The sequence below is a fragment of the Aegilops tauschii genome, chromosome 7 (genome assembly GCF_002575655.3).
Source record: "Aegilops tauschii subsp. strangulata cultivar AL8/78 chromosome 7, Aet v6.0, whole genome shotgun sequence".
Classification (NCBI taxonomy): Eukaryota; Viridiplantae; Streptophyta; class Magnoliopsida; order Poales; family Poaceae; genus Aegilops; species Aegilops tauschii.
Genome location: NC_053041.3, coordinates 91,591,743 through 91,604,868, shown reverse-complemented (window position 1 = coordinate 91,604,868; position 13,126 = coordinate 91,591,743). Strand labels below are relative to the sequence as shown.

General features: G+C 49.0%; 2 protein-coding genes across 3 annotated transcripts; one reads left to right on the top strand and one right to left on the bottom strand.

The window, feature by feature from the left end:
• The first annotated feature begins 2,482 nt into the window (after positions 1-2,482).
• On the top strand, positions 2,483-5,865 carry LOC109755038 (AT-hook motif nuclear-localized protein 2). Its single transcript, XM_020313919.4, has 5 exons — positions 2,483-3,143; positions 3,565-3,617; positions 4,464-4,592; positions 4,883-5,044; positions 5,383-5,865. Exons 1-5 carry the CDS (start codon positions 2,633-2,635, stop codon positions 5,617-5,619), a joined length of 1,092 nt encoding a protein of 363 aa, XP_020169508.1. The 5' UTR covers positions 2,483-2,632; the 3' UTR covers positions 5,620-5,865.
• Positions 5,866-5,993: 128 nt separating this feature from the next.
• On the bottom strand, positions 5,994-11,613 carry LOC109755040 (uncharacterized). 2 transcript variants are annotated; one of them, XM_020313922.4, is made up of 4 exons: positions 10,447-11,613; positions 9,631-10,069; positions 9,429-9,527; positions 5,994-7,536 (listed from the first exon to the last, which is right to left on the bottom strand). In XM_020313922.4, exons 2-4 carry the CDS (start codon positions 10,036-10,038, stop codon positions 6,304-6,306), a joined length of 1,740 nt encoding a protein of 579 aa, XP_020169511.1. In that variant the 5' UTR covers positions 10,039-10,069; positions 10,447-11,613; the 3' UTR covers positions 5,994-6,303. The 2 variants fall into 2 exon arrangements, with proteins under 2 accessions (XP_020169511.1, XP_040251976.1); XM_040396042.3 differs by lacking the exon at positions 10,447-11,613 and adding an exon at positions 10,159-10,442.
• Between the last annotated feature and the right edge of the window lie 1,513 nt (positions 11,614-13,126).

Genomic DNA, 13,126 nt, shown 5'->3' with positions numbered 1-13,126 from the left:
TCTCCAAGTCCCCCTTCACGACGGTGGAGCGGATCCAGTCCCCCTGGATCCAACCCGGCGGCAGACCGGACCGTGACGACGACCCCTCGCCGTCTTCTTGCCCTTCGCCGCCGCCGTCGCCTTCTTTGCGCGCTCTAGGGCCGCAGTCCTTTCCTTCACCATGGCGGCGGAGTCCGAGCAGGCCGGGCGGAAGCGTTGAGAGCAGAGAGAAGCGAGGTGGAGAAGCAGAGAGGAAGGGGATCGAATGGAATGCATAGTGCCTCGCATCGGCCTCTGCGCTCTTTATGGGGCTGTTTTCGAGTGGTTGACCCGTGGGCCCGAGCAATCTTATCGCATCCCACAACAGGCACTGGCCTAATACGTGGTGAAAAAGGCGGCGCAAAGATCGAGGAGTCCCTGTCTACTCATCTCGTTTACTACGCCACGCCCCGTCCCGCGCGCTTCTCCAAAATTTCGAATCCCGTGAGATCCGGGAACCGCAGAGCATTCAATCGCGTCAAAGATTTCGTACTCTGATTCACTCGAAGATTTACGACATAATTCACTCGAAGAAGGCGACTGATGCAGGGTCAAAATACCAGTGTGCTTTCCAGACCTTGTTGACATACCTTCGAAGCATGGAATCGAGTCGGAACCAACTTCAACCCTTCTTCACTCGAACCTCAATCCATTCGGGGGCTAATGACGATGACATGTACCTAGGATAGGGTCTTAGGCCTGACCTAGACGCCCTACCTAAGGACACTGCCCTAGAGTCAAAGACATTCAAAGTCCAGCAGAAGGCACCGACTGAAATCACCTTGAAGTGCAATCCACTCGACAGAAGATTCCACTCGGATACCCCAGTTCCGCTCGACCACAGTAGCGTCACTTGACGGTATGAAGAACCACTTGGAGTTCAGAAGATCTAAAGCCACCCCAGGATGGCAACGGTCAGGCGTTCACTCCGTAGTCATAAAGATCATTAATAGCTGGCGTTACCAGTAACGCCCCTGTCTTAACTCACATTGAACCCTGTGTAACCGAGGGTTGGAGGGGCCTGGCGCACTCTATAGAAGCCACCCCCCTCCTCTGGCACAAGGGTTCGCACCCCCTGTAATTCAACAACCCCTCTCACGTGTGACGCGGGAAGTAACAAGTGAATAGACTCAGTGGTATGGCTCAAAAGGCATATACGTGGATGCAGAGGGGGGCAACAACAAATTTTGGATAATTGCGAAGGCCAGGACTTGAACTCAATACCTTAGGCTCTGATACCATTTTAAGCTTCATGCACTGGCCAACGCAAACAAAAGTCTGAACTAATGGAAAGGGCTAGGCAATCTACATATATACTTCAACACAAAGTTAGCTGATATAGCGTTCTTCTATAATATTGTCGGCGGGATGCATGTGGTGGATCCAGACCCAGGTTAACACGGGGTTGTTCCACGGCTAATGTGCCTCAATGCTTGCGATGAGCCTATTATTCGACTCTCAAGTCCTCTTCGATGATGGCACTTAGTTCTTGCATTGATGGAGGTTTCGCTTCTCTTCAAATGAACACCTTGATGGTGACTAAGGTTGGCAGTAACCACTGGTTTTGGTGTGTGCAAGATCCACTTAGCGCCTAATATTAATTTTCTATTCTGTGGGTTCTTTCTTGCACAAATTCCAATGACTTCTCACAGTCTAGCAGTTTTCGATGCATTTTTATCCACGCCTTGTCATGAGGATGCACGATTACTATGAAAAATTTGACCAGGTAAAACCTAAACCATCTAATGTATAACATTGGCTCGAGTGCATGGTAACCACACCCCTCTAACCTATCCCTCACACAATGTAAATCCAAACATGGCCAACTTGAAAAGATAACCATTGGTGGACTCCAGCAGGGCCCATGAAAGTCCAAAGATGGCATAACAATCAATCAAAGTCCAAAGATGGCATAGCTATTAATAAAAAAAATCTAAAGATGGCATAGTAATTAATCAAAAATCAAAAAATTGCATAGCAATCAATGAAAATCCATATTTGGATTTTCATTTATTTTTTGCCATCTTTGGGTTTTCGTTTAATGATTTGCCATCTTTGGATTTGGATTTATTACTCCCTCCGTTCCTAAATATAAGTGTTGTTAGAGATTCCACTACGAACTACATACGGATGTATATAGACATGTTTTAGAGTGTTGATTCACTCATTTTACTTCGTATGTAGTCCGTAGTGGAATTTCTAAAAAAACGTATATTTAGGAACGGAGGTAGTACTATGCCATCCATCTTTGGATTATCATTTATTGTTTGACATATTTGGATTTTCATTTATTTTTTGCCATCTTTGGGTTTTCATTTAATGATTTGCCCATAAAACAAAATATCCACGATAATGTTTGATCCCGAAGTAAATATCATTTTACTAAAAATGCAGTCAGCCCCTTCATTGTAGGATAGTCACCACCACAAAATGGTCAAAGGACAATTGTAAATAGCTCATGTGAATTCCATGTATTTTGGGGGTCCTCTCTGAAATTTTGACCCGCCCTTTCCCTATAAAAGCTCTGGGTTTGTTCATATTTTCGGTACCGAGTAGTCGAGAAAAAATTGAAGGGGAGAGTTTTCTAGTTGTTGTTGTTGTGTCGAGAGGTGAAATGGAAGGAGGGGACATGTCGGAGGCGGCGGGTGAGGCGGTGTATGGCGAGGACATGCCCAAGAGCCCGCTTCATCCTCAGCCACAACCCATCATTGGCGCCTACCTAGACGACGCCCATGAAGGTAGTGCTTCCTATTCTGCACCGCGCTCATCGTTTCCCGCGGCCGGCAACGGTGTTGTGCATGTGCCTGCCATGAGCGCGAGCTCTGAGCCACCCAAGCAGAAGCGTGGCCGCCCACGGAAGTACGCCCCAGATGGTACTAAGCCGCCAGCTATCTTCCCGGCACCATATCCTATTGGTGTTGTCGCTTCCCCGACACCTGCTCTACCCCCGGGCTTCACGTTGGGATTGTGGGGCTTAGGTGTCGTGAGGCCCCAGGCGCCACCAGCACTGCCGTCGCCATTACCGCCACCACCCTCTGAGAATTCAAAACAACGGGCCAAGAAGAAGAGGGTATGGCCGCCGAGCTCCACAACCAGCAAGAAGCAGCGGGAGTTGGCAGTAGCAGGTATATAGCATTCTTGCTTGCCTCTGTTAGTCAACGCAGGTAGAGTAGCGAAAAGAGCAAAAGTGCATAGATGGATATGATTGTTAGATGGTATTCTAGCCCTGATAATTTTATATAGTAAGGACCACCTCAAGTTGACCAGAGGCAGCGGTCCTGCTCATCTCACCTGGCCTAACTCACACCTTTTAGGGATGCAAGAAAAAAAAAAGACAATTGGTGGTTTATTTCGTTACAATCATTCATGGCGTGTTGGGATTCCTCGCAGAAGTATTCCTGATGCTTTGGAATTATATTTCTAGGATGTTTGTTCAGTCATGTACTGTTTATAGGCTCATGCACATCAGTGCTATAATCAGTTTGCCACCATTACAATATATTTCCCAATGGTTTCTAATTTGAAATGGATCTATTTTTTCCGCAGAGCCAGGTGCGACTGGATTCGCTCCTCAGGTCATCACAATCCAAGGTGGAGAGGTAATTTTCCTACTCTTATGATGCTCCTAGAGACATTGCAGTGATCTATTAATATTTTATCATAGGATCTGGATACTACTGGATATCAGGGTATCTAATTGAAGTGGTGGTTCCTTTTAGAAAAATATGATTTATTTTGTGGATATTTTTAGTGTTAATTATTAAAAATATTGAGCAAATTTTCCCCTACTTAACGTTATGTGAGCTGTACATATATATTTTCACTTGCACTTCATATGTTTGTTAAAACTTCCAATGTACACTGCTTCTTTTTTCTGGCCATATAGAAGCTCCTGCTTAGTATGATTATGTGTATGTGTTGTCTGCTTCTCCAAGAAATAATTGTATTTCCACATGTTTATGTATTTCAACATATTCAAAAGTTGTTTCATTGACTCCACATGTGCATGAGGCATTAGTATGTCCTGAATATAAATGCAGATTTGATACGAGGCCGTTCAGTAATAAGTTGGAGCTTCAGTATGATGAACATGAATGCAATTATGAAGTTAGGCCATTTATTAAATTCTCATAGATATCCAGACAATCATTTTTGTTACTTGTGGTATGAGTGTATTCTTTAATACTGGTGTCATTTGTTTGGTTGTTCTATTTATTTAATGTATTCCCAATTCAATGGCCAAGTTTTCTTTCTTGATTCTTCTAGCACATTTTTTTAACCGGTTATATCTATATCCATCATACGTTAGTTTGAAGAGAGCTTGGTGGTGTCCCCCACATTTCCTGTTTTTTACTATCTTTCCTGTCTCTTCCATAGGTTATCTATTCTGCCACTGCTTATGCATGTATCACTCTAAAATTCTAATAAGGAATCCATGGTTTCAGGATGTAGCAGCCAAAGTCATGTCCTATTGTGGGAATGGGTGGGCAGTTTTTATCCTGTCTGCCGAGGGCGCCGTGCGCAATGTGACACTGAAGCAACCAGCTTCTTCCCGTGGAACTGTTATTTATGAGGTTTGTTGCTTTATTGTTTTAGCTTGGAATCTGTACACTGGAAATCCCTTTTTGCTGGTATGCTTTACAAATTATATTTCAGCTCCAACCAAATTAAGAGAATGGTAAAGCAAAATGAAATGTGAAGTAGTTAGAGAAATTGTCTAATTGTTTCCTTTATCAGCATATCGCAGGGAAAACATAACATTTTGTGGTTCTGGTCTTCCAAAATGAAATGTCGTTGTTTGGCCTCTAGAGATGCTTCCAATCCAATACTAAATAATATCTAATTCTTTGCATTCAATATGCAGGGCTATTTTGACATTGTCTGTTTGTCTGGCGTGTATCTGCTGTCAAAAAGTAATGGACTGAGCACTCTAAAAGGTGGATTCAGTATTTCGCTTGTTGGTCATGATGGTTGTCTCTTCGGCGGTGGGTTAGCAGGACCTCTGATTGCAGCTTCACCTGTTCAGGTTACCATCTTTCACTTGGATCAACATGCTTCTAAAAGACCAACTAAGATCTTTATTCCATATACGTCATTTAGCTTCCACTCTACCTTCCTCTGTTTGTTGAAGTAGTTAAAGGCTATGTGTGCTTCTTAAGTCTGGAAAACTATATGAAACAAATGTGTGCTGCCATACGATATACATTGTACACATATTCATATCCCTATGTAAAGTCACTATTTGCTTCTTTTTATGTGTACTTGTTAGGGAAATGGCATGGTTTTACGAAAACTCACATCTATTGCAAGTGAGAACCTTGTGCTTCCTCTTAATGCTTTGCATTTTGTTGCGCTGATGCGCAGGTGGTCATTGGAAGTTTTCTAACTGATGAAAAAGAGGAGATCAAACCGGATGTGGCCAGTGAAAGGTTTGCAGCTGATGAAAAGGAGGAGATCAAACAGGATGTGGCTAGTGGAAGGCTTGCAGCTGATGAAAAGGAGGAGATGAAACAGGATGTGGCCAGTGAAACTCCAGGTGCTACTGGACCGACTGCTGCTCCAAATGAATCCTCTAGTGGTCCAGGAAGCCCATCAAACTAGAGTGCGGCTCGCACATTCAACACCAGCTTCCTATTTCAAATGCCAGCCAGCTTAAATTCCTAGCTTTTCGCTCCTAGCTCCAAATGCTTATTTTCCCCTACTATTTCCAAACGCTTAGCTTTCTGCTCGTACTTGTTGAACTTTTCAGTCTCGTTATATGTTGTATGGCCCCCTGGATGTGGTCAAGTTATGTTTTTGTACCTGGATGATGCTTCGTGATATTATAGTTATGAAATGTTTTATGGACATATTGCGCACATCTGATCAGTGAAAACGTAATGCCATTCTCGAGGGTAACCTGCTACTCTTGGTCCTCACCCCACAACTTTCATCGCTTCCCAGCTCCAGTTTTGCTCATTTTTACATTTTATTAATTTATTATTTTTATTGGAAGAAAGGTTGATATGGCTTTGCAGGAACATCTTGTTTGAAAAAAAAAGTTTTATGTACAAAAACAGAATGACGTTCCTATGAAAGAATGGTCCTCCACCTTTCAAAAAAGAAAAGAATGGTCGTCCACCTTTCATAAAAGAAAAGAATGGTCGTCCACCTTTCAAAAAAGAAAAGAATGGTCGTCCGGGAAGACTGAACCCACAAGCTATGCACACAGTTTCAAGGGAGAAGAGAGCGCCAACCGATCCAACTCATCGCTCCATGCCAAACCAATCTCATCTTCGTTTTCTCTCAGGCCGTATAATTTCCTTCGTATGCTCCCGGCAGGAAAATGGAACCCAGCCCATGGCCGGCGAGCATCTGCTCCCTGAGGTTCTTGATGGCCTGGTACCTCTCCGAGTCCTCCTCGTCGACGTCGCTGCGCCCTTCGTCGTCGTCCCACCGCCGACCTCCTTCCGATTCCTCCAGCGATCGCTGGTCACCGGCCCACGGATCCGCGTACTCCGTTCCCCTGCTGTCCGCAGACGCCGCCTTCTTGGCCGTCGCTGTCATCATCTCCTTGGAAGCGGTGCCAGTGCTGTAGCTCCAGCCGCCGTCCTTGCTTCTGCCGTCCATGTTCAGCTCGATGGAGTGCATGTCGCTGCCGTCTGAACCATCATCGGATCCTCCTCCGTCGTCATCTGCGTCTGTCCTCTTGCTGACGTCAACACGAGCGATTCCATTGGCACCTTCAGCTTCGAAGAATCCATGGCGATCATCGTCGTCGTGAGTAGCTTGGCGCTCTTCACCAGCGGCGGCAGGTGATTCCAGCTCCACGAGGCCCTGCTTCTTGGTCTCCAGGAAGGCCTCCAGCTCGCCGCGCAGCTGCTCGACGACGGCGTTCTTCTCCTCGAACTGGAGCCGCGCCTCCAGCAGCTTCATCTGGACCCGCTCCTCGCGGAGCTCGTCGGCGAGCCGCAGCATCTCCCGCTCGCGGTCGACCTCCGCCTGCGCCTCCTCGGCCTCCCGCCTCGCCTCCTCCTCCACCCCGCCGCCCCGCACGAGCTCGTCGCACACCTTCTCGAGCCGCTCTCTCGACCTCCGCTCCCGCTCGAGCTCCCTCTCGGCCTCGGCCAGCGCGCTCCCGAGCTTGGCGCTGACCCTCTCCGCCCTCCGCCTCGACCGCCGCTCGCCGTCGAGCTCGTCGCACACGACCCGCACCGTGGCCGCCACCTTCTCCCGCTGCTTGCTCTTCCACGCGCGCGCCTCCGCCTCCAGCCGCTTCTTCATGAGCTCCACCGTCTCGCCGCCTCGGTGGCTCCGCTCTCTGGCGAGCTGCCGCGCGTGGGCGCGCGCCAGGTCGAGCTCCGAGCGCAGAGCGGAGAGGAGCGACGCCGTGGACGGGCTCAGGTCTCCCGGCCCCCAGATATTGCCGAGGACTCTGACGAGCTCCTTGCACGCTGTCAGGCTGTTGTACATGTCCTGCAGGTGTGCCATTCTGTCCGCTGAACACGTGGAGCTCGAGTCTTGAGCGCATGGGTGCACCTGATCAAGATCAAGAACAAACTAATATAAGAAGATGGTAAACTACAGAATTATCAGAAACCTGTTTGTTCAATTAGTATTGTCAGTCGTGCTCATGCTGCTCATCCGATGCAGAGGCCGGGTATTTGTTTAGTGTGGACGTATCAGCTCCATATAAAAATGTACTGGTTTTGGTAATGTTAGGTGCCTGAAAAAAAATCTGGTTAGGCTATACGTCGGTCCACTGTTTTCTGAAATTGGGTCAGTCGATTCATTCTAGACGTCGGATGGAGATCTAACGGCCCGCAGTCCTTCTTCCTCCTGCAATTCTTCTACCTCCTCCTCCCAGCGTTCCACCGGCCGAACCGCGGGCCACCACCACCCGCGGCCGGCGGCGCTCCCGCGCCGCTTCGCCGCCCCGTCCTCCCCGGAACCACCCCCCGCCGCCGGTCTTCCGCCGCCCCCGGCCATCCCTCTAGGCCCGCCCGCGTTTGGGTTTTTCTCCAGCGAAGTGCACCACCACCCCACTACCGCCCTCGCCCGAAACCATAAGATAGATAATGGGGTAGCCTCTCCGGCGAGCCCCTGCTGCAGCTCCTTCTTCTTTCCCTCAGGCGCATCCTTTCTTCTAGGGAAAATCGACTGACCTAAATCGGATTTTCACTGATGTATAGCTAAACTGAAAAAAAATCAAGCGTCAGTCGATTTAGACGAAGCCAAAGGCGGAGCCAGGACCTCGCTGAAGATGGGGACGACGCAGCTCGCTGTGTCGTCCGCGAGATGTGGCGTCCTAGGCGAAGGAGCAGGTTGACGGGTGGGTGCGGGGCTGTCGTCGCCAAAACCGGAGGTCGGGGGGGGGGGGGGGGGGGGGCTTAGAGGGATGTGGCAGCACGACTGTGAGGGGAAGTTGAGCGGAGGACAATCGTGGGAGTGGCCGAATGGGCTGAAGGGCAGCACGGGAGGAAGAACATGAACAGTGGTCACGCTATTGTGGCCGTTGGATGGAGATCTAACAGACCAAAATTCGATTGACGAATTTTTTTTCCAGGTGATAGATGAATAGCCGGTCCCAAAAATGCAGTCATGTTTGCCATGCTGCACGCATTTTAGTCCGTCCGATCAAACATGCAAGTTCACTGAATTAAGGACTAGTAGGGGCGATTGATTAGGTGCAGAAGGAAGACAAAGGACATATGGGCATGATGAGGTGCTCTTGTCTTGACAGACAGGCACACAGTCGTATCTGAGGCTGTCATGGCCCTCTTGAGCGACTGCCGCACAGCACACCAATTGAAAACACAAGTGTCAACTAACTCGGACGACCGCCGAATCTGCCATGCCATCCTGCTAACGAGACGGTCAAGTTCCAACTGAAACCCGATTACTTTACGCCGCCGTCAACCTACCGACGCCGCATACGTCTAAACTAGCATAAACTGTAGACGCCGAACCTGCCATGCCATACTCCTAATTTTAACGAGGTGCTCAATCACAAGGCCTCGCCTAATCAAACAATGATAATTAACAATCTAGCTAGACATCACATGATGAGATTAGCAGCAGCTGGATATATAGACAAACCAGGTTCTGTAAATTATACTAGTTGGTTAGAAAGCCTAGTTAGGGGGTGGGCAAAGGTGCATGTGGCTATCACAATGAAGGAGAATCCTTGGAAGTGCAAGCCATGTTTAGTGTCGGGCTGTACCCTATACCACTAGTAGTAGTACTGTGGTACAATACTATATGTGTGAGGTACCAAAAGGATCATAGACATTACTAATTAAGATAGATGAGCAGATCCGTATGAGTGGTGTGGAAAATGTAAGCGTATTATTTCCTATCTTTCGAAAAAAGCAGATCAACAATGTCACAAATAGTTGTGCAGATGAGTAAATCAAGAGTTGATTAATTACCCCGATTGTGCCGGCATTGCTCAGCTTATCTGAAAGCCAATGGCGCCCATGATCAGCATCCGAAACCACCTTGCTCCTCGTTCTTGACCTCTTGGAGATCTACACCACATACGGGAACAACATCATCATCAAACTGCCGAAGCAACACGGTTAATGATACGTGCAGCGGAAGAACCCACCGGCCGGCGGTGGCAACACTCACCTCCACGGACGACGCGCAGCGCCGGTGGGCCGCCGCCGAGCTCCGGCGCGCAGCCGCGTCCCTGGCGATCCGGGCCTCCTCCTCCTCCTCGAGCAAGCCGCCCTCGTTCATTTGCCAGAGAGCGCTGACGAGCTTCCGGGCGGACACCGACGAGTGCATCCCGTCGGCGCGGCACGCCCGGCTCCAGGACGACTCGGACATCTTCCAGCTGGTCGGCAACGGCGAAGCGACGCCTGAGCCTGATCCCCTCCGGTGGAGCGACACGACGCCTCGCCTGAGCCTCAGCCTCCTCAGTGTCCCCGACGCGCCCGACGACGACGAGAGCGCGCACCGCTTGCGGATCTTGGGCCTCGTCGTCACCTCCTCGACAGCAGCAACAGCTTCACCCGCGTCGCGCCGCCTCAGCATTGCCGCCTTCCCTTCAGGCTCCGGCCGGCTTCTTCTTGACAAGAAGAGTAATGGTGTTAGGCTATGTCAAGAAGTCAACAGTAATGTGATCCTTTTATACATGGAATCAAGAAGCAGTACTTGGACGGATGAACAATGTCACATCAATCAATCTGATCGAACAGGGAAAAGGAGGACGGACGCAGCTTTACTGGAAGGAATAAGAAGCGAGGCAGAGGGAGATCGATGTTGCCTTCATTCACATCATTTAATGGTGGAAAAAGACCATCTATTCCATGGTCCCTCCTAATCTTATTTGAAAAAATTGCAAGAACAAACCATGACAAGAACAACAAGAAAAGCATGGATGCAAAAGGCACCAAAAACTGGTTGAAGAAAAAATGTGTATACACGATAACACGAACGTACCCATCAAAGAGGAAGAGGATGGAAGCTTGGCCAAGTCGACTCCGATCCCAGTTAGCTGCGCAGTCTTAACTCATCGGCTCCATGATGAGACGATGATAGAGCGGGCAGTCGCAGCTGCTTGGACGCGGACGGCACACGATCGAGTGGGGTGGAGAAGGAGACAGGATGATGGACGCCTATACGGGGTGTGGGGGATCCCTGGCAGCAGATCGCGAGCAGCATGAGCTGTATTTGTATGTCCGTTGCATATGATTGGGGATCGGATATGTCGGACTAATTTGTGTTTCTGAATGAATGAATGATTCTTGGGAGAGGTCTGATTACGTGGAGAATGGAAAGCTGGAGTGGCTTAACGTGGGAGATTGGTCAGCCGGAGAACCTGAATGATGATCCACTTTAAGTAAGGGCGAGAGCTCCGTAGTTCAATCAACGTGAGGCGGCCAACGAATCTGGACATGACAGAACCGAGTGGTTGATTGATGCAGTGGGTGGTTTGTTGCATGCATATATTGGTAGTATAGTACTGCTACTCAGTTTGTAGCCACTCAAAAATATAATACAGTACTGCTAGTACTCTACTAGCTAGGAGTAAATTTGAAGAAGAGAGCAGCTACTAGGTCATTTTGTTACAGGGTTAACACTTGCATGCCGCCCAACCAAACCTCGATCGGGGGAAACCACCGGCCGACACCGGCAGCTGCGTTCATCCCCGGGCGCCGATTAAACAAAAGAGATCTGCTCATGGCGCACATGGGGAAGAGATCGGAGGGAGGAGCTTTTGTTCTCCCACAGGGTGGCACGGACGGGAGGCCGATGAGGATGAGAATCGGAGGGCGAGGCGGGGCCATGTGCCCTCAGATCTCGAGGAGGAAAGCGGAGCAAAGGAGAGCAGACATCCATCGAGCGCTGGTCCTCGTCGAGTCGTGCCCGTCACGCGCACGCACGCGCGCGCGCGCGCGAGCGTCGGTCCGCCGCGGCCGGCACGGCGATGTGCGCGGCGGGCGCCGTGCATGCACGTCGGCGTTCGCGGCTGTCCCTGCGGATCTGCGGGGCGCGGACGGTGCACGACCAAGATTCAGTCGGCTCGTGATCCTGGCCCCTCCTCCCTCCCTGTGTTTTGACTATCGCGTGGACGTGGATCAGGGATCGTGGATGCTGCTGCTGCACGTCTTGGCGGAACGTTGGGATGTCTCGCGTTTTGACTATGGCCTGGATCAGGGACCTGGCATGGCTTTATCCATTCACTTTCGCTTGGGCTGTTTGACTTTGACCGGTCAAACACAACTATGCTTTCCCAACCATATATACTCCCTCTGTCTCAAAATGTGATATAATATCAAAAAACGTCTTACTCTATCCGTCCACGAATAAGCATGGGTTTGGCATTTAAAATTTAACACAAAGGACCAATAACATTCCAATACACGTAAAATAGAAAAAAATACTTCTCTCTCATCACACAAAGGACCAATAACATTTAACACATGATCTTCTCATTTTCTACATGCGCTAGGCTGGTCATAACAAGAGTATCATAGCCAGTATCATGTATGCAAACTAGGTAATTTTGATGAGGTGGCATAGAATTAAACGAAGAAAGAGATGATTAAGTATCATATTATGATATCGTATCATAATAAATGTTATGCTACTATGTTTCATGCATGGCATTAAACAAATTCATCTATGACACTAAGGTTGGTCGTAATCGTGAGTATCATATACTAGTATCATGCATATGATACTACGTTGTAATACCAAAAACTTTTTCCCCTAGGGTTTCCTAGGGTCCAACCCTTCCTTCGGCGGCGCCGCCGAAGTACACCAAATTCCATGTAAATTGCTTCGATCGAGAGCTGGTTCTTGGGCGGAGTCCGTATCAGGGGAGGCAGAATTGGTCTCCGGCGATTGCATGGACGACACAAGCAGTCAGGGGGTGCGCGGTGGGGCGGAGAACCCGGAAGTAAGGGAGCCTAGGGTTGAAGATCCATCTGCGGGAACCGGGCTGGTCCCGGGAAGCGCGATGGTAGAGGGTGATGATGACGGGAGGAAGATCGGGGGGAGGCTATGGTTGATCAGAAGGAAGAAGATGAGGCTGATTGGGACCAGAATGGTCCAAACCATGATCTGGAGGACGTGTTTGAGAATCTTAAGCTGCAAGGAGAGGAGGAGGAAGATCTGGATTTGTCCGGGGAGTTTGAAGAGTTGATCAAGGACGTACGCTGGATGGCGCTGTTTAGGGTTCACACCCTACGGCCGTTTAGTCATGCCTCTCTGTTGAACTCCATGAGGAACGCGTGGGCTTGTGCACAGGGGGTGACTTTCAACATAAAGGGCCCCAACTTGTTCTTGGCTCAGTGCCATTGTTTAGGAGATTGGAAGCGTGTGATGGAAGGGGGACCATGGCAGTTCAGGAGGGATCCGGTGGTGTTGGTAGAATATGATGGCTTCTCGGACGTGAAAGAATATGATCTGAACATGTATCCATTATGGGCTAGGATAAAAGGTTTGCCAGACGGATTAACGAGGAAGAAGGAGTTGGCTGAGAAGGTGGCAAAGAAGGTAGGAAAACCTCCGTTTACAGTGACTGTGAATGAAGGAAAGATCAATCCGTCAAACTTCTTGAGAGTTCGGGTGTTTGTTAATGTAACTCTGCCGTTAGTAAGGTTTGTTCATATTA